We start from the raw sequence: 24,550 nt of genomic DNA, 5'->3' as shown, positions 1-24,550 counted from the left end.
CTGAGATGGTCAAGGTTGCTTCTGTCACATCTGTGTTCTGGATTTCACTCATTCAGTCATAAATGTGAAATACTCCAGGTCTTGTGACTTGTTATGTGAAAGAAAAATAATCTTAGAAAAATATATCAGCTTTTTGTAACTAAACTGGAGCAAGCATAGGTTGTATTTAGAATCTCATTATGAGAGCAAACTATTGGTGCTAACATAAAGATTTTGTCTCAATATTTTACCTACAAAATATGATAGGACATATATGTATATGATTCCTGTCTAAATGATAGAATATATATATATCAGCCTGTGTGACATAGATCCCTGTCTAAATGATAGGAGATATAACAGGGATATATATATATATATGTATATACAGCTAGCGCTCGACTTACGACCACGATTGGTTCCGACAGACCGGTCGTAACACGATTTGGTCGTAATTTGAGTAGGCTATATGTACAGTACTGTGAAATGATGTTATAAAAATCTTTAAGTCATATTTTATCATAATTTTCTTTCGTTATTGTTATATATCATAATTTTCTTTGTTCATTTTATGCCATTTGTATCATCTCTACACCATTTTGTTTCTTATTTTTACATTCGTCAGGTTTAAGTAAAACACTGCATTACCAGTAGTAAAGGTAAACCTGAATGCTTATTATGAAAGCATTCTTGTCAAATCTCATTTTTAAAAAGCCACCTTAACTTGTGGTAAAGGCGCAGCCTTGTGTAAAACTGTGGAATATTCACAGATCACTGAACCACGGTGGTCTATGTTTTGAAGGGAAAAACCACGGCACATGATGAGTTTTGAAAAGCAGAACAGTATGAACTATGTTAAGTCTTAGGGTTAAAAAGGACTAGTTACCAGGTATTTATTATCATTGTAGATAGAAGAGTAAATCATCACAATTTTATGTGACTTTCCATGGGATACAAATATGCAGCATTCATCATAAAAGATGTCATCTGGATATCTTGTTCAAATATAATTTAAACTTAGTATGTTCTAATATTGTTAAAGATATAGGGATATAAACCACTCACATTATAGTAAGAAAGGCAAGAAAGTGACTAATAATGATATGATATAGCATATATGTTTATTGTCCGGCACTGTCCTACGCCCAGCTGGGCAACCTTTGCGCTGCCAGATGCGGAGCAGTCATGGCTAGCGATTGTGGTCATAAAGTCGAATGGTCGTAAGTTGCATAGGTCATAAGTTGATCAATACCTGTATATATATATCTCCTATCTATCTATCTATATCTCCTATCTATCTATCTATCTCTCTCTCTCTCTCTCTCTCTCTCTCTCTCTCTGTATATATAGATATATATATATCCTATCATTCTGTCACACAGGCTGGAGTGCAGAGGCACAATCATGGGTCACTGCAGCCGCCACCTCCCAAGCTCAAGTGATCCTCCCACCTGAGCTTCCTCAGTTGCTGGAATTACAAGTGTGCACCACCCTGCCCAGCTCATTTTTTAAAAAAATTTCTTTGTAAAGACAGTTTTGCCATGTTGGCCAGACTGCCCTCGAACACCTGGGCTCAAGAAATCTGCCTACCTTAGCTCCCCGTAGTGCTGGGATTACAGGTATGAGACACCATGGCTGGTCAGAGAAAGGATTTTCAAACGTATCGCTGGTTTTAACAGTAAAGAGAAAACTTCACATATTGTACATCATGCACAATATGATGTTTTTTGAGACACGGTCTCACTCTGTCACTTGCTGGGTGAGATATCAGCGCCCCTGCACTGGGAAAAGGTCCATTCGCAAGTTGGTAAAAAGAAGTTATAGACACCAGTATAGGTGTGAAAAAAGGAAAGTTTATTAGAAAGGAAGAATGCTGCTAAAGGGTGCAGCAGTGATCTGTGGTGCATTTTCCTTAGCGGTATTTATGAACCTTAAGGTGGGAACTTAGGGTTGTAAAATGAGTTTCGACATGGCATTCCAGAGATGCACAGAAATTTTAGTTACTTATAGAAGTTGAAAGAGGCCTGGAACCAGATGTGACCAGGTGGTCTTTGTTCCCTTCTAAGTTCCTCAGATAAGGAGTTTTTGTCTTAGGCTGGGCTGTTTGAGGGTCACTAGGTGATTTCCACTCTCTCGTCATCCAGGCTGGAGTGCAGTGGTGTGATCATAGCTCATGCAGCCTTTAAAATAACTGGGATCAAGAGATACTCCTGCCTCCGCTTCCTAAGAAACTGGGACTACAAATGCACACCCCACACCAAGCTAATTTTTGTACATTTTGTATAATTGGGGTCTTAATTGTGTTGCCCAGGCCAGCCTCAAACTCCTGGCCTCAAGCAATACTTTTGCCTCAGCCTCCCACAGTTCTGAAATTATGGGCATGAGACACTGCACCTGGCATATAATATAATTTCATAAATTATTGAATATAACTTGGCCACACTTGAGAAAAAAAGGAAAATGGTAAAAGTTATCAGATCACTGAAATACATTTTTCGCTGCCATTAGTTAAAACCACAGTAAATGTCTTTCACTCCAATTACTTTCTCTCAATTCCAAGTTCAGTCTTAATATAGGTGTTATCAGATGCTGGGTAAAAATAATCTTTTCAATTATCTGAATTTGTTCACCATTCAATTTATATACCTTTTGAATATCTGTTAACTACCAATTGAAGCCACATGAAGTGTCAACAGTGTTTCATCAAGAATACAGAATATTTATTGTCTTCCACATTTTAATTCCAAGTCATGTTATTTATGTAGTAAGAAGTGTCTAAGAATTGGCTCCCAGGGCTTTCCAGTGGTTTGAGAAAAACATTAATAAGTTTGTACAGCAGCTGTAAAGATAATAAAACCAGTCCTATGCCCCTTACCACCTCTTAATGGAGTTGTTAAACTAGATCTTGCTTTTTTTTTTTTTTTTGGGGCAGGGGACAGAGTCTTGCTTTGTCAACCAGGCTGGAGTGCAGTGGTGCGATCTGGAATCACTGCAACCTCTGCCTCCCAGGTTCAAGTCGTTCTTCTACCCCAGCCTCCCAAGTAGCTGGGACTACAGGCACACACCACCACACTCAGCTAATTTTTGTATTTTTAGTAGAGATGGGGGTTTCACCATGTTGGCCAGGCTGGTCTTGAACTTCTGACTTCAGGTGATCCACCCGCCTGGGCCTCCCAGAGTGTAGAGATTACAGGCATGAGCCACTGTGCCTAGCGTAGATCTTGCTTTCTTAAAAATAGAAAAAAAATACTAGAAAACTTAAAGTAACTGCTAGTTGTTGGGTAAATGCCCAAAAAACAGAAACAGCATAGTTCTGATATTACTTTATCTACAGTTTCTTCATCACACCTTAGCAGTGAGCATTTATGGCCAAATGCAGAAATGACTATCTTTCTTTACATTGTTAAATACATTTCTAAAGTTTCTTCATTTTAAGGTCCATCTTTTGGTTCTCTTGCTGTGAATCCAGTATATATTTTTCCAATATGATTTGACTTGACAACATGTTGAAACTGAAGAGTAGACATTTCGGTGAGTGAACTTGACTTATCCTTCTTGTGCAAAAGATAACCAAAGGAACAAAAACACACCAGAAAATAGAGGTAGAAGATAAGTCACTGGGGTTATTCAGTGCTGTGTCCATGAGCCAAACTCTGTATGAAATGCAGGATATATAAAGATACATGAACCATATTCCTTGGTCTTGGGGAACTAATTATTAACCTCATGCAAACCACCATCCAGGAGTGCTATACTTCAGTGTAGAGCATATCCTAGAAATAATAAAGATCTAATGTTTTATTTAGTATTTCTGCCTTTTCAACTATTCCATGGACATTATTCTACTTTGTGGTATTCTTATTTTCACTTCACAGCCACTAGAGGTGACTGATAAGAATTGAAAATGAGCTTTGTGTGTATTCACAAAATTCTGGGGATTAATAACGTGAAATAAAAAGATTTATGTGAAGTGCAGGTGTTCATATGTAGGCTGAGCCCTCTTAAGGGTGTATCCTGTGGTGAGCAGAATACAAAAACACCTAAAAGCCATATTCTGTTCTCATATGTTCATAGGCTGCTTTGTAGTCCTCTTAACTTCTCTCTAAACCTTTATTATCAGCCCCAACTATCTAAAGGTCATATGAGATATGATGAAAAGAAGCAAAGGACATTAAGTAATTGGGCGATGGGATAAATTAGTCAAGACTGAATTCGCTGTTAGAAAAAAGCAGTGCATCTGTATTTTCTTATCAGGGTTCTCAGGCAGATTGTAATAGAAGCAACAAATGACAGGCTTATGCTTGGCTCAAGTAAAATCGACATTTCCTCTATAACATTTAAAAAGATTGATGAGGGACTTTGAACTACTATTTCCCTGGCCTTTAAGGAGCAAAGCATAATCCAATAGCTCCTTTAATGAAAGAGAGAGAAGGAAAATATTATTCTTTTGATTTAAAAAATATATCTTTGCTTTTGAAAGTGTCTGATGCCTGACAAAAGATACTGCTTGCAGAAGTGACATATCTACTTTGAAGTGCTGCCATTTGCCTCTCTGTTTCCAAATGTACCTTAGACAATTCAGCATTCTGGACAGCACTTCAGGATTCCACAAGAGTTTTTCTTTTAATACATGGTGACAATTTGTTTCTGACATTGTAACAAATTAATTGTTGCATACCCATTTTGAACATTCTGATCATGCTCATGATACAAAATGGCATACTGTGATTATCAGGAGACAATTCGTTTTGTTCTCTAGTCCATACATATTTTGAAATAACATTTTGATGTAGAATATATTTCAGACTATGGCTTAAAATTTTGTGTCATACCCAATTTTGGTGCGTTGTAGTAACTATGAAACAGAATTTTTAAAATATGTGCTTCTTAAAGGAAATGATTTTTAAAATTTGGAATAAATATGTAAATTCTAAAAAGCCAGATTGCATTAAAAATCTATCATGTTTTTAGTAAGATGGTTGTATCTGCAAATGTTTTAGTGAATTTCTATGAACGAAATTAAAGAAACTTTCTATAAGTAATTCATGTACTCTTTTTAAAGAGAATTTGAATATTTTTCATTTTTAATTTTTCTTTCACAACTTGAATTCATAATCAGTATCTATTTTATAGTTATTTTAGTCATTTTGTTTTAAAGTTATATTTTTATTTTTAAGAATGGCTTCAAATTTCTCAACTGTATTTTAAGTATGCTCCAATTCTGTCAAAATGATTTGTATTTAATCGTGTAGTGGAATGTGCTGGTAGATGATCCCATCTTTGCCTTTTTACACTGGAGCTTTGAACAAACCTGTGATTCATACATTCATGGGTTTTGCATGTGTGTCATATGGTTTAAGCATTCACCAATTTAATTGTAATAATGTAAGTATTTCATTCTGTTTTTATTGTTTGTTTGTTTTGTTTTGTTTTGTTTTGTTTTTTTCTGACAGAGTCTCACTCATCACCCAAGCTGGAGTGCACTGGCTTGATCTGGGCTCACTGCAACCTCTGCCTCCCAGGCTCAAGCAATTCTCCTACCTATGCCTCCTGAGTGGCTGAGACTACAGGCGCCCACCATCATGCCCAGCTATTTTTTGTATTGTTAGTAGAGATGGGGTTTTACCATGTTGGCCAGGCTCATTTCTAACTCCTGACCTCAAGTGATCCTTCCGCCTCAGCCTCCCGAAGTGCTGGGATTACAGGTGTGAGCCACTGGGCTGGGCCTAATGTATATATTTCTTTTTCTAGATTAGTTTATAAAGTTTTATTTGTTCTTTCATTGTTTTTAAAGTAACAATGTAGTAAAATACAGATGAAAATATTTTTGATGAGTTAGTTTGTGTGTAAGGGATTTGTTTTCTTTAAAAGCCAGATGAATTCATTTAATTATAAAAATTAATGATACATATAAACACTAATTTTATAAAAACAGATCTACAGACTATCTGGCATAAGTTATTGCTATTTTTGCAGTTGTTATTTTTGTTTTAAGAAAATTTCTCAATAACTATGAAAATAAAAGCATCTTAAAATTGCCCTGGTCATGAGGGTGCATTTATGGCACCAGAACACATACCTGTTCTGGAATTCAAATGGCTTTTCTTAATTAGTGCAATTTTACAAAACTTTATATATTGTTTAAAGTTAAAAAATAACTTCATATGCCATATTGCTTCACTAAATAACACACAATGCTTCATAATGCTTATTTAGCAACACAAAATACCTTATTTATGCTTAAAACTCTTGGCAATTGTAACAGCTTTTCCAGGACATCCACAAGACATAAGAAAAAATTATTATACATTCTTTATCATATTAACCAAGAACATAACTTGAAGGCTAAATTGTGTAAGTCTTATAAATTTGAGATATTTTTATCTATTCAGCATATTCCAATTTTTTCCTAGAGGATCAATCTTATCAACTGATTCTCTCTTCTTTAGCAGTCTTTAAAAAGTTGCCTATCTAAGAAGAATAATCTTAAGTAATGACCAATTATCTTTTATTACTCATATCTATGTCCATATGTGCAAATAGCATTTTATACCAGTGCTACCATAGTATGCTATAAAATTCCAACTGCCACAAAAATTTTGGCAATCTGTAACTCTCATCACTAGTGTTAAGGTTAGAGAGAAAAATACATAATCAAAAAACAAGCTTCTGTGATTAAATCATGGACTTGAATGGATTTTATGATAAAGAGAATGCTACATGACCACCAAGGAATACCAGATTTTTATTAGTCATTGTTAAATATTGAAAATAAATTCTCTTTTATGGACAGTAAAGGGATTTTCTCTATGGAAGACACATTTAAGCTCTAAGCAGGAAGGAGCCTAGCATGGGAAGAGCATCAGATCATCAAGGCAGAGGGAACAGGAAGAGTGTAAAGGCTTGTTTGCAAGGGGTTGAAAGGTGGCCAGTGTAGCTGGTGTGTGGTGAGCCATGTGGGCCGTGGTGGGCAATGATGCTGGCAAGATCACACACAGCATTCTAGTATAGAAGGAGTGCACAGAAAGTATAATGGTAAGTTAATGTAAAGGAAACTTGAGGAAAGATCTTAAGCAGGAGACTGACATACTCCAGGTCATACCTTGAAATAATTCCTTCAGCTGCTGAATTGATGTTGTGTGAGTTAAGATAAAATATAGACAAATCTGTTTCCACGAAACACATATCTGAGGAACCGCATTAGTTTGGAGCAATACTTAACACATTATTTTCAAAATCATGGAAAATTTTATTGGATACTGGTGAATAACTTGTGATCATAAATTCCTTTAAGAAAAACACTATCTTATTTTCCTGAAATAGTTTCTTAAGAGGCTAATGATTTTTTCTTTTACTGGCAATGCCTTCTGCTTTCCCTGTTTGGAATTTAATAGTTGTGAAGGTCTCAAGGTCTTCTGTGACTCTTTCTCTGTTGTTTTTGATGTAGAAGTTTGTGTTTTTATTTTGAGTTTGGCAGAGAGTCATACTGATAATCCTCAACATTGTGTTATTAACAAAACAGAAGTTTAGAGAGGGATACATTCAGTACAAGTGTTGCTAGTTATTTTTTTGCATTCTATTATGTGATGTGCACAACATCAGTTTCTTCTTCTACAAATTGAAGATTATAGTACAATACAGGAAGGCTTTTGAATTATCTTTCCAGCAAACCTGCATAAACACTCTTTACAAGTTACTCAGAAAGAAAAATAGGCTCACTTTTTTAAAGTTATAGGAGAAAAACAAAAAAAAACTGTGCTGTAACTAACCATTCATTGCCTGCATTTCTCATTCTTAATCCCAACGTAGGAAATTTTTATGATTCTGATATTTCTCTGCAAGGTGGACATGGTGGAGGGTTTGAAGCTAATGACCACTTTTGGGCCTGTCTTGGTTGTTGAGACATATTTTTCAACTAGATCACTTATTCAACAAATATTAACTGAGCACCTACAATGTGTCAAATATTGTGCTAGGACATGGGTATACAGAAATGAACAAAATACAAATTCTTGACCCCATGGCTTTAACAGTTTGGTAGAGATTCTATTAAAAAAGAGTCAATAATAAGATAAATAATACGTGGAATGGTGATTAGTGTCATGGAGAAAAAGAAAGCAACCACTTGGGTGGAAAGATCAATTTTAAAACGGATCAGTTTGTATCACACTGAAGATGGCTGCAAATTCTACCCCCACTCCCATTCGGTCTTCAACTCTTCCTCCCACCTGCTATCCCAGCTGAATCTGAGCTTTCTGTGACTACTTTGATAATAGAATATGGCATAATTATACAAGTTCTCAGCAGTTGTAGGCATGCTAGCTGAGGTGCCATGCACACAAGGAAGAAACCTTCCCGGACATCCAGCCTAGTCAAACATTCAGATGACTGCAGACCTATTCACTTTCCGGCTGTGTCGGCACGAACAATCCCGAGTGAAAGCTGCCCAGCTGAGACCAATAAACCCATGAAGATGTGAGAAATTATAATAAATTGCTGCTTTAAGCTAGTACATTTTGGGGATGGCAGCAATGGATAACAGAACAAACACACACATGAAAGAACAAATGAATGAATATGTTGAGAAAAGATTTGAAGATTGTGAGAGAGACATCCATGTGGATATTTAGGGGAAGATAATTTTTGTTAATTTGTCCATTCATTACAAGAGAAAATGAGGCTTTTAACTGTATTTCCAGACATTATCTGAACCAGTAGGGTATATGAAATTCAAGCCAGGTTTTTTTTTTTTTTTTTCCCCTTCCAGAGATTGTTTTTTTACATCAGAAACATGTCTCTACCTGACTGTTCCTTCACCCTAGGGGCTTATTTATCACAGTCAGAAGAGTATGGTTCTATTCATAATACAAGCAATTAACTTTGCTGCCTTAGGGAAACAAGTTTAATTAATCAAAACATTCTTGCTAAGTCGTGTTGACCAGTACAGAATGTTCTATAATTAGTAATATATTTCTTAAAAAAAAACTATCGGAATGTTAAATATTAATCTTAATAAACGTTTTCATGATAGCATTTTAAAAACAAGAATGTCACCATTCTTCTGAAAAATTAACGATAAATAGGCTTTCAAGTACTCCAGCAGTATCTACCCTCAATAGCCACTTGAGAAATTGCCTGTCTACGATTATAGCTCTTTCATATGAGCTGTAGAGTCACACCAGGCAATGCATTGAAAGTCTTGGGTGACCAGGTACGGTGGCTCTCTTCTGTAATCCCAACACTTTGGGAGGCTGAGGCAGGGGTATCCCTTGAGTCCTGGAGGTCAAGGCTGCAGTCAGCTATGATCACACCGCTGCACCCCAGCCTGGGCACAGAGTGAAACCCTGTCTCCAAAGTATAGAAACAAAAACAAAACAAAAAGTCTTGGTATTGTTTCCGATGCATTGGAACTGTTAACAAAGTTCTTATTGATTATCAGTAGTTATAAGCTGTGTATGTTGTTTAATCATTTGTTCAAATTTTTTAGAGTAATTCCTTCTTAATCTTTGTATTACATGTATATCCTAGCTTATCAAATACTTTTAAAGGATTCAAGGCATCTAATGTGATTTTGTAGAATACTGCATGCCTTGCATATCTTGCAGAATCAGCTGAAGAACTTTATAAAAACCCACAACATTCTCAGCAGAAAGGATCCCAAAATCTCTATTTTGACAGTGTCCCTGGTGATTTTGATACCCAGCCACAAATAGGTAACTACCAACAAAAAAAATTAGAAGACATTATTAAATAGAAAGGTGATAGAGGAAGTTAAAATTTTCCCAGAAGGGCTAAAAAACAAAAAAAGAAAAAACCCTATGCAAAATAGAACAACAGGACAAAAAATCAAAATTGGACAGAAAAGATAAGCAACTTAGAAAATCAGACAAGGGAAACCACCAACCACAATCACATATAATGAGATTCAGCAAAAATACAGTGAAAATCCTCCTCCATTTTGTACTAGATGGTACAAAAATGACTTTGAATGCTGCGGATTTTTTCCTGTTTAAAGACGTTTCTTTTAAAATTAGTAGCTGATTTATTTAAGCACAGATTATAGCCATGACTATAGTATTTAAGATAAAAACCTGTCATTTGAGTTTATTTTGGTAATGCCACTTTGTCCTTAATAATTCAAATACTTACTTTGGCTCTGTCCTTTGTTTAGGCCAGGACATGTTTAAGTAAGATGTTAGTGAAAAATTAAGAATATTTAAGGATTGTTTGAGCTATATTCTAGAAGGCTTGAAAAATAGAGAGGATCATGTCATTCATTAAAGGGTTAACTTAGAGCGTGTTTGCTAAACATTTTACAGTATAAAGCCTTCCTCAGAAGCACAGTTTTGAAATATCCTTACTCATCCTTATGGTGTGTTATACTTGACACCAAGGAGCTGTTTAGTGTACTGTTTTTTTGAATGGTTTTGAACTCCAAGCCCACTGCCACCGATTCTGATGTGCTGATAAACACTGCAATTCTGGATACACTAACTGGACGCTAAGGATATCACAATTCCATATGTTTTTATAGGACGTTTTCAGAAACGTTTCTAAAAGGTGCCAGAACTTTCCAATTTTGTTCTCACTGGTATATAAGCTCAGAGCAGAGACCATATTTTTTGGTCACTTCTGTACACACAGGTGCTCAAGAAACATTCTCTGAATATTGATGTAGTGATTCCGGGTCCATGCTGCTACCATAGACATAGAAAAAGGGAGTAAGCATGTGAAATAAACTTGCTATAGTCAGGTCTCGGTTTAATTCTCTTATTTCTACCCAAGGGACGTGTTTCCCTCAGTGTTAGGACACGAGAAAGTCAGGTTGGCCTCACTCTACTAATATTTCCATGGAACAAAAAGGTCTTAAGGCTAACTTAGAATCGTTACAAGTTTTCAGAAATAGTTCTCTAAATAAAAGCATTTCCTTTAAATTTAGCTGAAAGCACTTCTCATTCCCCTTCTCTGATGATGAATTTTTCTAAGACACTTATCATCCATGACCATAATTTCTGTGTTCCTCCTTTATTAATCTGGAGCACTCTGGGGGCACCAGGAGCCAGCATCAGGCCTCCTGCCTCTGCCATAGTGTGGCCATGGGGCAGCAGGAGGTGGTGGGGGCTGTAAGAGCTATAGGAAGGGAGAGATTTAAACCCAAAAGGAAACTCAGTGAGTCCTACCTATCTACAGACTCATGCCTTTAATTTTAGAAAACCATTTTATATTAGTTATTTGGTAATTTGTTCATCTTTATTTTCACTGCTTTATTGATAAACCTCATTATGTTCTATTGTGGTTGTTGTTCTTACTTGTCTGATCTTCTAAGTTGCATATGTTTTCTCTGTAATTTCCATCTTTTGTCTGTTAGTTTTTCTTTGTCATAGATTTCTTTGTATGTGTGTCTCCCTTAACTCTTCTCTGAAAATTTAAACTTCCGCTATATTTCCATTTAATAATAGCTTTTAATTTTTTTTTGCAGTTGCCTATTTAGACCATCTATTTATTGTAGGAAAAAAACTATGTTCTTGTCACATGACCAAGAAAAATTAGGCTCACAGACACATATAAGGGTGATGAGTGGAACTTATTGAGCGAAAAGGAAATACAACTCAGCAAAGTGAGATAGAGTCTTCTTAACAGACTCCACTTCATCAGGTTACCACACAGGGACAGAAGAGGACAGGCTCCCCATCCCCCACCCAAATGACCACAACTTCGCAAGGCCCCACTCCATCCTCCCAATACACAGGCCAGCTGCAGATTCTCTGGGAGCCCTTTTTACTTGGCTGCCTCATATTATTATTTTAGTTAGAAAGAAATACATCCATTTTGTTTGGAGTGCAATATATTTTATAATAATCTAAGGAAATATATAAATATATTTACATATATGTATTTATATATACAAATATATAGATATATGTTTATATACATATGTGTACATAAGTGTATAGATACACTTATTTTTATATGTATTTATATATAAATATGTATACATTTGTATGTAAGTGTATATACATATATATGACATATGTCATATATACATATATATGAGTTTTATGACATGTGTAATATATATGTATACACACTTATAAGTCATATATGTATATACATTTATATACATATGTTACATTATATGTATTATATATGCATATATATGTATTATATACACATATATATGACATATAAGTCATTTATACATACATATATGTATATATGTATAATCCTTATAGGCATATATTAGTGTATACACCTATAGATGTATGTAAGTGTATATATACACACACACACACACATACATATATATGTATATTTGTTTTGCCAGCGTGTCCTTTTTAAACTCTCTTCAGCTGCCTACTTTATCGCGTATTTCTTGGAATTTCTTTTTTGCTTATTTATTTCAGTTTTTATCTCCAAGTTGAAGCCATTCCTGAAATACCTGGTGGTTTGGTTGTCTCTTTGTAATTAGGAGTGAATTACCAGTTGTATGTTAGCCTAAGAGCAGGAAAACCTTTTTTGTTCCCTAACAGCTGATGTTTTGAAACAAATATGTTTCTGCATTTAAAATATGCACATTTAAAATATAGGTACAACTAAAATATAGTTCCTTATAAATGTACACATATATAAGCACACATTGATATACTGGCAAGGGAGTGAGCAGAACCCTCAGAGGCCAAAAATAACATTTGAGGAGAAGTTCAGGGAAGTAAGCAAGAAAGCATTACAGGCAGCAGCAGGTCTAGGGTCATTTTCATATTCCTGGTCTCCTTGGACTTCACATTGAGTGTCCTGGTAATATATAGGTTAGGAAATTAGGAAGCAGCCAGACTCCAAGAATGGCGGTCAGAGTGGAACACACAGCATAAGAGTCAGGACTCTAAAGGACTCAGTGAAAAGTTGAACCAGGAAAACAAAATGAAACAACGCCGAAAATTACAGAGCAATAATAGTGACAAAAGTTGTGTGTAAGACAGAAAGGAAAATTTATATCTTTTATAGCTCTGGTGAGTTGAGGGAGAAAAATGTCTCCTGAGAATTTCATACCACAAGCCAGCTCTCCTGTGAGTTGGTGATCTAAATTTCTGCTACTTTCAGAAACTGAAAAACTCAAGTTTAGGGTTTAATTTAAAGAAGGTCACCTACAAAGGACATGAACTCATCATTTTTTACGGCTGGGTAATATTCCATGGTGTATATGTACCACATTTTCTTTGTCCAGTCTGTCATTGATGGGCATTTGGGTTGGTTCCAGGTCTTTGCTATTGTACACAAGGCTGCAGTGAACATACATGTGCATGTGTCTTTATATTAGAACGATTTATAGTTCTTTGGGTATATACCCAGTAATAGGATTGCTGGGTCAAATGGAATTTCTATTTCTAGATCCTTGAGAAATCGCCACACTGTCTTCCACAATGGCTGAACTAGTTTACACTCCCATCAACTGTGTAAGAGTGTTTCTATTTCTCCATATCCTCTCCAGCATCTGTTGCCTCCAGTTTTTTTTTTTTTTTGAGATGGAGTTTTCGGTCTTGTTACCCAGGCTGGAGTGCAATGGCGCGATCTCCGCTCACCGCAACCTCCGCCTCCTGGGTTCAGGCAATTCTCCTGCCTCAGCCTCCTGAGTAGCTGGGATTACAGGCACGCGCCACCATGCCCAGCTAATTTTTTGTAGTTTTTAGTAGAGACGGGGTTTCACCGTGTTGACCAGGATGGTCTCGATCTCTTGACCTCGTGATCCACCCGCCTCAGCCTCCCAAAGTGCTGGGATTACAGGCTTGAGCCACCGCGCCCAGCCGCCTCCAGTTTTTTTAATGATCGCCATTCTAACTGGCATGATATGGTATCTCAATGTGGTTTTGATTTGCATTTCTCTAATGACAAGTGATGATGAGCATTTTTTCATATGTTTGTTGGCCTCATATATGTCATCTTTTGAAAAGTGTCTGTTCATATCCTTTGCCCACTTTTGAACAATGAGAACACGTGGACTTAGGGAGAGGAGCATCATACACTGGGGGCAGTTGGGGGGTTAGGGGAGAGACAGTGGTGGGGGAGGGATAACATGGGGAGAAATGCCAGATATAGTATGCACCTAAAGTAAAAGAAATAAATTTAAATAAATAAATATATAAAAGGAGGTCACCATAAATTTCAGAGGATTTGGATTCTATAGGCCATATTCTCTAACAATAATGCAATAAATATACAAACAAATAACATACAGAAAATTTTTAAAACTTGCATATTTGAAAACCAAAGTAAATAATACAAAAATAAATCATGACTTATATGTCAAAAAGAGATCTCAATGAAGTTTAGAGAATACTTACAACTGAAAAAGAATGAAAAGTTTGCATATCAGAACTTGTGGAATTCACTTACGTTAGAATTAGAAGGTAACTTTATAGGCTTAAATATTTTCATTGGAGAAGAAAAAAATCCGAAGGGCAATTAGCTCAGCATCCACCTTTTCATCTTTAAACATTAGAAAATATATAGGAAAATTTACCCAAAGAAAATAAAAACAAAGAAAAAAATAACGTAAAATTAGAAATTAATGAAACAAAATAATCATGCAATAAAAGGTTGTTTGAATAGAATGATAATGTGGAAAAACCTTCAGTTTTACTCATTATGATAGTCATTAGTGCTGTTTGCTAAGTTTTGTGGCTCCCAGTCTTCGGAAACACAGCAGAATTGCACTTTTTTGTCTTTGTCATTGAGAGGGAGGCTAGTGACTCTTTCTACCCATTAGGCTGTGAGTAGACATGGCATGTACTACTTAGAGCCTAGAATACTCAATTGCCAAATGAGACTTATGGTGTTTTTTATTGTGATATGGTGACTAGCAGTGTTCAAGATGGTGTTTGCTTTATCAACCTGAGTTACTGAATGGCTATAATGGGAAGAGATCCCCACTATGAAGCTGGGAAGGAAATATTGTAGACTTACTGGAAAATAAAATGTGATGTTTTAAGTCATTAAAACTTGTTTGTTTTAATGGCAAACATAAAGTGTAAAACATAGGTTGTCCTGGCCTATGCACATTAAGAAGAGAGAAAGGAATGAAAGAAAGACAGAAAGAGAGAGAGAAAGAGAAAAAGAGAGAGTCACAGAGAGAGAGAGACAGAGAGAGAGAGAGAAGGAGAAAGAAAGAAGGAGGAGGGAGGGAAGAGGAAGGAAGGAAAGAAGGAATGAAATAAAAAAGAAAGAATTAAAATCATTGGAGAAGGCCAAAGGACATATGCTCCGATGATGGATACACTAAAAATATTATTTAAAATGTTATACACAACTGAATGAGAAAATTTATATCTTTTATTAAATTCACACATGCTTATAAAAACTGAATTTAGCAAAGAGATTTAAGAAGAAATAGAATACTTGAATCACTCTATAAACATCAGCAAATTAGAGCAATAGTTTAAATTCTTCCCATAAAGTGCACAAGTGGCCTGGCTAGTTTTACTGGTTGTTCTACCAAATATTCGCTGTGCAGATAATTACGACTTTATGCAGACTGTCCCAAAGCATTGAAAAAAGGGATCACTTTATAAGGCTAATATAAGCTTTACTACAAAACATAAAACAAAAATTTGACATCAATGACATTCATTAACATATTGATGTCCCTATGCCTTCACCAATTTTATATGTATATATGTATATGTATATGTATATGTATATGTATATGTATATGTATATTTTTTGAGACAAAGTCTCTCTCTGTCGCCAGGCTGGAGGGCAGTAGCGTGATCTTGGCTCACTGCAACCTCCCACTACCTGGTTCAAGCGTTTCTCCTGCCTCGGCCTCCTGAATAGCTGGAATTATAGGCAGTCGCCACCATGCTCAGCTAAGTTTTGTGTTTTTAGATGAGACAAGATTTCACCATGTTGACTAGGGTGATCTCGATCTCCTGACCTTGTGATCAGCCTGCCTCAGCCTCCCAAAGTGCTGGGATTACAGGCGTGAGCCATCGCACCAGGCTGCAACCTATTATATTTTAATTTCTCCTTATGTTCCTTTGTCTCTACCTCAATCTATTTTGCTATTACCGGCCTCTTAAAATTTCCTGATATACTCTAGACACATACCTGTCTCAACACATTGACATTTAGTTTTCCGCTGTTTGAAACCTTCTCCCAAATAGCTTTGTGGATGGTCCCTTTACCTTTTCCAGACCTTTTTACATTGCTGCCACAATTATTCCTTTCCTGGCCTCTTTATCAGAAATTGAAACTGATATTCCAATACTCCCTACCCACTTCTTTGTTTAGGTTTCCTTCCTTGAACTTTTTACAATCTTACCCATATTTCTTCAGTATTTTGTTTATAATCTTGCTCCCATGTCTACAACGAGAGCAGAGATTTTCATGGATTTTGTTTACTTCTAAAGTCTTAGCAACTAGCATAGTGTCTGACACCTAGTGAGGGCTCCATAACTGTTGAATAAATTAATAAATGCAAAAGCATTGAACAGAGTTAGCATGAAAAATTTAGCAATTTTTTTTAAACTCTGTGACACCATTGGTTTTTTTCTAATGAATACAACTTTAACTTAAATTAGAAAAAATTTATCTAAATGGTAGATAAAAAAGAGAAAAGAAAAATATTTTACAAGATGAGAAGCATGTTATAGAAATTAAAACAAGAGACCATCTATAACCAATAAAACAACAGCAAGCATCAAACTTAAAAGTAAAAACATGACAAGTATTATAATATCAAGATGACGAAAGATGCCTTTTCACACTATTTTACATCTCCTCTCTGTATTTTATCCAATAAGTAAGATAATAAAAGATAAATTAAAAGGCACACATATTGAAAAGAAAGAAAGAAAACTCAAAATTTTCACAGATGGCATTATCAACCTAAATTTAAAATAATCCACCTACTCAAAATAATTCACAGAATCAACAAAGAATTTTAAAGTTTGTTGACAAAAAATTAACATCAAAATTACATGATTTATACAAATACAAAAACACCAATCAGAATCCTAATTAGTTAATTTATGTAACCAGACAAACTGTTTCTAAAATCGATTGGTAAAGTAAAAGGGCAATGAATAGCCATGACGTTCATGAAGAAAATTACTTGGTTGAGGCAATTTCCTCCACAAGTTAAAACATACTATAGGGCAGCGTGGCATTGGCCCAGCTGTTATAGGAAAGGGGTCCCCATCCAGACCCCAAGAGAGGGTTCTTGGATCTTGAGCAAGAAGGAATTCGGGGCAAGTCCATAGAGTAAAGTGAAAGTAAGTACATTTATTTATGTACTTTTTACTGTATTTTTAAAAATAAATTCTGGGATGCTTGTGTAGAACGTGCAGGTTTGTTCCATAGGTATAACCGTGCCATGGTAGTTTGCTGCACCCCTCAACCTGTCATCTACATTAGGTATTTTCCTAGTGCTATCCCTCCCCAGCCCCCCATTCCCCGACAAGCCCCAGTGTATGATGTTTCCCTCCCTGTGCCCATATGTTTTCATGTTCAACTCCTACTTGTGAGTGAGAACATGTGGTGTTTGGTTTTCTGTTCCTGTGTTAATTTGCTGTTAATTTGTTTCCAGCTTCATCCATGTCCCTGCAAAGGATATGAACTCATTCTTTCTTATGGCTGTATAGTATCCCATGGTGTATATGTGCCACATTTTCTTTATCCAGTCTATCATCAGTGGGCATTGGGGTTGGTTCCAAGTCTTTGCTATTGTGAACAGTGCTGCAATAAATATACGTGTGCATGTGGCTTTATAGCAGAATGTTTTATAATCCTTTGGGTATATACCCAGTAATGGGATTACTGGGTCAAATGGTCTTTCTGGTTCTAGATCCTTGAGGAATCGCCACACTGTCTTCCACAATGGTTGAACTAATTTACACTCCCACCAACAGTGTAAAAGCATTTCTGTTTCTCCACATCCTCTCCGGCATCTGTTGTTTCCTGATTTTTTAATGATCACCATTTTAACTGGCTTGAGATGGTATCTCGTTGTGGTGCTGATTTGCATTTCTCTAATGACCAGTGATGATGAGAAAAGCAAGTTTATTAAGAAAGTAAAGGAACAAAGAATGGCTACTCCACAGACAGAGCAGTGGCTTGAGCTGCTTTACCAAGGATACTTATTGTTACTTCTTGATTATATGCTAAACAAAGAATGGATTATTCATAAGTTTTTGGGGAAAGGGATGAGCGATTCCCAGAACTGGTAGCTCCTCCCCTTTTTAGACCATATAGGGTAACCTCCTGACTTTGCCATGGTATTAGTAGACTGTCTTAGTTAGCCCTGGTGGGAGTGCCTTATAGCATGCTAATACGTTATAATTAGCATATATTGAGCTGTGAGGGTGACCAAAGGTCACTCTTGTTGTGGATCTTGGTGGGTTTTAGCTAACTTCTTTACTACAGCCTGTTTTATCAGCAAGGTCTTTATGACCTGTGTTATGTGCTGACCTACTATCTTATCCTGTAGCTTAGAGTAAATACCTTACCTACAGGGAAGGCAGCCCAGCAGATCTCAGCCTTATTTTACCTAGCCCTTATGCAAGATGGAGTTGCTTTGCTTTAAACACCTCTGACACAGGGGCAGACAAATAGAGTAATAGGACAGAGTAGACAGCCCTCAAATAGACCCATACCTCTATGGACACTTGATAATGACAAAGGTGACATAAATCAGGAGAGAAGGAATCAGCTGCCTGGTAACTAATATTAGGAAAAATGTATCGATGAGTCCATTGTCAGTCATTGTAAATCTGACTTCTCAACCTCTCCTGTCAATCTCTTTTCCAGAATCCGCAATTGTTCTGGTCTCTCTTCTCTGTTACCTATCTCTCCGGGTCTTTTTCCTATTGGTTTAGGCTTTTTTTCCCTATATTTGTTTTGGTGCAGTTTGTGGAGTGAGCACAAGTAAAGGCATGTGTTTAACTTCACAATGTTTAAATGGAAATAAATTAATCAATGTTTTTAAAAAAATGTCAGTATCTTTTTTAAAAGATAACGTTTCTTAAGAGCTTCTGTTTTCTTTGAAATTGTTTTATTAGTACAAGTCAATCTGTAACTTCACTAATCTTTGGGCAAATGCTAATGTTTCAGAGGGTGTGTTAAACATCTCATACTTCTTTTAATATTTGTTTTCATGTTAAAGCTGAGGCACAGTGTTATTTCATTTTAGAAAGTATAACCAGAAAATGGATATGAGAAATATCTCTTTGTGTATAGAGGTAGTGACTAGAACATGTAAATTCAGTACTCTCTATTTGAGCCATTGGTTCTATCTGAGAATTAATGGGCCTATTTTTATAATATCTAGTATTGAAAACATTTCCTGCTCAAAGCAATGTTTACCATTTCACTAGAGATTTTCTCAAGAAAAAAATACCTTCTGCAGCGCCAGCACTTCGCTTACTATGCCTTCACTAATATTCATTTAATAGAGTGGTTTTTCATCTGCAGTTCGGTAAAAATGTGGTGCTGGGGCAGCAGGATCCGCAGCCTTAAAGGGTGATTGTTGAGAACCTATCCGGGGCCCAGGGGCAGGGTTGCTATGGCAACTCTGCTGCTCTGCCAAGGCTCTTCCTTTCTGTGGGAGGAAAGAAGCTCCCCTGCCAGCAACTACGTGGGATCCTGGCAGCTGGAGAGAATGCTGAAATAATGCACTCCTTCCCCAGATGGGAGTTCTGAGAGTCTTCTTTTAAAAGGAATAGGCAACTCAGGCTCAGTAGGAGAGTGGGGATAGTTAGGATCTAGCCCATTATTAGTGCAATATGTGTATGATGAAGTACCTAAGATTTCTTCCTTTGAATAGAAGTTTCACAGAGGGTTGGGTCTTAAGTCAAAAGATTCTAGCTTAACTTCACAGTAGTGCAAGTTTCGAGGAAGTTGTATTTACCATAAAGGTAGTGTGGTTCTGAGAGATTTAAATGGTAGCATGTAAATAGAGTAAATAGATGTTACAGTCATTTGGGAAATGCACATTATCTCAGGGTTGTCAATTTGGGTTGACCCAATTTTGGAATTTATCTCCTGCTTTTCCTTCTAAATTTGAAAGCCACTACTGAATTGAAGTCATACTTGATGCTCTGATGCAGTAGCTCCGGTATCCCCACTACAGCTATAGAGCATAGCGTGGAGGCTAGAATTGGTCTATTTAAAGTAGAGTGGTGAAAAATTAGAAATAAGTGAAACTGACCCTGAGTTAAGAATGAAATTAATCAGAAGTCCCCAGAAGTGGTTTTGGTGATCAGTCATGAGCTTACCACTTTGTCTGCTCCTGAGCTATTCTGATTCTGATTTTATCTTTTCTCAATTATTAGCTTTAGGCTCTAGGATCCAGCAAAGGCAATTCCCACCTATGCATTTGGTGTTTGAACCCTTTATATATGAACTTATTCTATTTTGAACGATTTTGTGAAACATGTTCGTCTATCTGGTTTTTATACTTCTGATTGTCTGCTGTAGGTATCTCCCACAACCACATCAAATGCTTCGAGAAGAGCAAAATAGAGAAATCACAGATGAACAGGATTTGAAATCATGAGGCTATGTGGTATACTTGCCAAAAATAGGGATAGCTCTTCTTTGTGTTGGCACTAACTTTTTTATTGTTATTATTTTTAAGTACTCAGCGAGACAGAAATTGTAGAACATCAAGAGACAGAATAGTCCAAAGATTGACTTGCCACCCTGTTAATCTCCACCCAAAACTGTGTTCTGTGGCATTCAGATACTACAAACATTGGTTTTAGCCATCTGCTGGTGAAATCTCTTCCTATTATATGAAGTTTCAAGCTGTTCTAACCTTTTCTACTTCCCCACATTGTGTGTATGTGTGTGTGTGTGTGTGTGTGTGAGATGTGTGCTAGGGGAAGAATGTTCAAGAAACAATTTTGCCTGCACAAACAACAGCTACTGAAGTGGGAAGGTGTTCAGACTCCTTTTTTTAACCTCCTCTGGGGCAGATGGGATGGACCAGAATTCTCAAGAAGGACAGTTCAGTGAGCAGCATTAAAAATAGCAGACTAGCTCAATCTCCGAATATAAAGTGCGTTCTCACAGGAACTTTGCAATTATCACATGCTTCATATGTTGCTATATGCATCTATGCCTTCTAGATAAAGCACACACGGATCTTCCTATGACTTAAGCACAATCATGATCCACTTTTAAATCTTGTTTGTCATTTGTTTCTGAAGGAAAAGGAAAAGTCATTAATTACGTGAGAGGCTTCAGCATTAGAGACAGATTTGATCAAAAATTTTCATAAGGAGGAAAGCAGAAGGAAATCTTTGGAATGAGGATATGTGTGTGTATGTGAGGGGTGGGGTGGCTAGAGGTGGGTGCATATGGAAGTTAGGTCAGCCTTGCAAGTACCCTTAGTTTGTCAGCCCTCTTACCTAAGTTCTTCTTTTTCAGCGGTAGCTGGCACGTAGTACCTCATAAATATTTCTTCTTGCAAAACATATATGCTCAAGCATTTCTAGTTAATTTCTTAGAAGATATCTAGTAATGGTCTAGGAACCTGTGACCTTTATTCTGAATATTTGTCATAATTTTCTGATGTCTCAGTTTTAATGCTTAAAGCTGTGTTTTAATAAGCAAAAGTGATGAGACTTCAAAAAACCAAAAGCGACCATAATGGCCGAATAATTTTTGACAACCACATGATAGCACAGTAATAGTTCATATTAACAATAGTTAAATTAGGCTGGGCATGGGGGCTCACATCTGTAATCCCAGCACTTTGGGAGGCTGGGGTGGGTGAAGCGCTTGAGGTGAGGGGCTTGAGACCAGCCTGACCAATATGGTGAAACCCTGTCTCTACTAAAGATACAAAAATTAGCTGGTGATGCACTCCTGTAGTCCCAGCTACTCAGGAGGCCGAGGCAAGAGAATGACTGGAACCTGGGAGGCAGAGGTTTCAGTGAGCCAAGATCAGGGCACTGCAGTGGCCCTGGGCAGCAGAACAAGAATCCCTTCCCTCCCCGCCAAAAATAGTAATAATAGTTAAATTACACCTAATAATGACGGCATGTAGTGAGTAGTTACTCTATGTCAAGCACTATTTTATATATTAACTCATTTAATCCTCATGAGAACCATGGGAGGATTCTGACAATTCTCTTAATGTCACATTTTTAAAGATGATAAGCTCAAAAGAATAAATTTGGCGAAAACCACACAATGATTGATGCGTCCGATGTACTCCCTTTTGCTGTACCAGTGTCTTCTCATATTTTTCAAACCATGAATGATAGCAAGAAGTAGATTTTCATTATGAGTCACTACTCAAATATCATATAGAAGTATTACAGTCAAAAGAGTCAAAAATAATTGCCCTTACTATATAACATGCATTCAGATATTGTCTATTCCAGTCTCTGCCACTTTTAATATTTGCTGGTCAAAATTCACTAAGTTTTGAGGTCAGGAGTTCAAGACCAGTCTGACCAACACAGTGAAACCCAGTCTCTGCTAAAAATACAAGAAAAATTAGTGGGGCATGGAGGTGAGTGCCTGTAGTCCTAGCTACTTGGGAAGCTGAGGCAAAAGAATCTCCTGAACTCGGGAGGCAGAGATTGCAGTGAGCTGAGACTGTGCTACTTTACTCCAACCTGGGCAACAGAGCCAGCATCCGTCTCAAAAAAAACAAACAAAGCAAAAAAACAGTTCATTAAGTTGGCTTCACAATATACTAATAGGCTTCAACTTACTGTTTAAAAAATTGGTTAATGGGGATAAAAATATACTAATGTGGAAAGAATAAATTCTAGTATTCGATAGCAGAGTAGGGAAATTATAGTTAAAAATAATCTATTGTATATTTAATAATAGCTAGAAGAGAAGAATTGTAATGCTCCCGACACAAAGAATACATAAATATTTTACGTGGTGGATATCCCAATTACATATCTCATGTATCCCCAAAACATGTATAACTATGATACATTAGTAAAAAATCTGTTACAAAAAAAGAAAAATATAAATACAGGGGGTGCAAAAGAATAAATGTCATTGAAATAAAACCATAAGAATGTGACATTTGAGAACAATAAATTAAGAAAGAATGATATGCATGCATTTATGGTGAAGATTAATTATTATAGAAAGTCTGGGTTTGGAAGCAAGGGCTTCTGTGGGTTTTGGGGCAGATGAGGAAGATATGAGTCATAGGAAGAATTCTCCTATTTGTGGAGGATGGGTTTATCATTAAGGAATTTGATCTTTGTATCCTTCAAGGCATCCTAGGACTTGATTTATATGGTTGACCTGGTATTGTCAGTGCAAATATACTTTCCTGTAGTGCTGAAGTTCGCAAAAAAATTTTTTAATTAGATTAACAAAAATATGAATTCCTTCCTTTATGATCTTCTACAGGGTGTTTTGAATGCTGTATCAAATGCCTGGGAGGCATCCCCTATGCTTCTCTGATTGCCACCATCCTGCTCTATGCGGGTGTTGCCCTGTTCTGTGGCTGTGGTCATGAAGCACTTTCTGGAACCGTCAACATTCTGCAAACCTACTTTGAGATGGCAAGAACTGCTGGAGACACACTGGACGTTTTTACCATGTAAGTCATTCTAGTATTTCTGGCTATTTTCAGGGTACATATTTACACTTCTGGGTATTAAATAAGTTGGGACCTACATTGGCATGAGGTATTATATATATGAAGAAACACTCTAAGGGTATATATGATTCAGAAGGGTAATCAAGATTCACAATTGCCTTTACAGTCAATAGAAGGCACATAGCACAGGATCAGAGGCCAACTTAATCAGGGCTTAATCAATGCTTTAAATGTAAAGTTGTATTCAAAATTCAGTCACCATTAAGTGGAATTCTGGCATTTCTCTTTGTTCTTCTAACTTGAACAGAGGCTGTTCTATTAGAATAGTGCCAGGTACAAATCTGGCCCTTGCCACTAATTTTAGAAAAATCACCAAAGCTCCATGGGTGCTCCCATCTTTAAAAGAAATGAACTCAGCCCTGGATATGATATCTCACTTCCGCCGCCTCACAGAAATGATGTAAAGAACATTGTGCAAAGTTTTTATTGTCTTCTGTAAAAGAGTAAATCATAAGAAATTGAGCAACCTTTTTTTTCAAACATCCATTATACTTTTCTCCCCTAAAACGTAAAACTCCTAAGATCACTATATTAAAATTATATTAAAATAACTTTTTTAGAAAGGTAATTTAAACAGCCTGACAGTTAAAGTTTGCTGTTGAAATTTCAGCTCCTTACTGCATAATATAGAGAACAAGGGCAAGGGTTTGGGATTGAATTATAGAAAAATTTATTTCTAAATAAGTTACTAATTCAGATAATGTTTTCAGTTATCTTTATGCCCATGAGAAGAAAATAATTTATTACAGTTGGTTTGTAATCCCAGCTAATAATAAACTTTATCTCCTGAGCTCTTATAGCTTTTGTTATACTAATTCTTGTCTTTATTTCATGCTGTTTGATACCATGTGTTTGTTATGTTCTTCCTTATTTATTTATTTTGTCATTCTAAATAAACTCAAACATTCTTAATGCATATATATATATATATAT

General features: G+C 36.4%; 1 protein-coding gene across 4 annotated transcripts in view; it reads left to right on the top strand.

Annotated features, from left to right (window-relative positions):
- The window catches only part of GPM6A (glycoprotein M6A), a 375,095-nt gene that overhangs the window by 279,286 nt on the left and 71,259 nt on the right, over positions 1–24,550 (top strand). For all 4 annotated transcript variants that reach the window (XM_032298691.1, XM_032298689.1, XM_032298690.1 and 1 more), the window contains exon 2: positions 23,365–23,557. In XM_032298691.1, the coding sequence (XP_032154582.1) occupies positions 23,517–23,557 (41 nt within the window). In that variant the 5' untranslated portion in view covers positions 23,365–23,516. The remainder of the gene's footprint in view (positions 1–23,364; positions 23,558–24,550) is intronic.

Source organism: Sapajus apella, unplaced genomic scaffold, assembly GCF_009761245.1.
Source record: "Sapajus apella isolate SASKATOON/1434 unplaced genomic scaffold, GSC_monkey_1.0 scaffold39, whole genome shotgun sequence".
Classification (NCBI taxonomy): Eukaryota; Metazoa; Chordata; class Mammalia; order Primates; family Cebidae; genus Sapajus; species Sapajus apella.
This window is presented reverse-complemented; position numbering and strand designations above follow the sequence as displayed.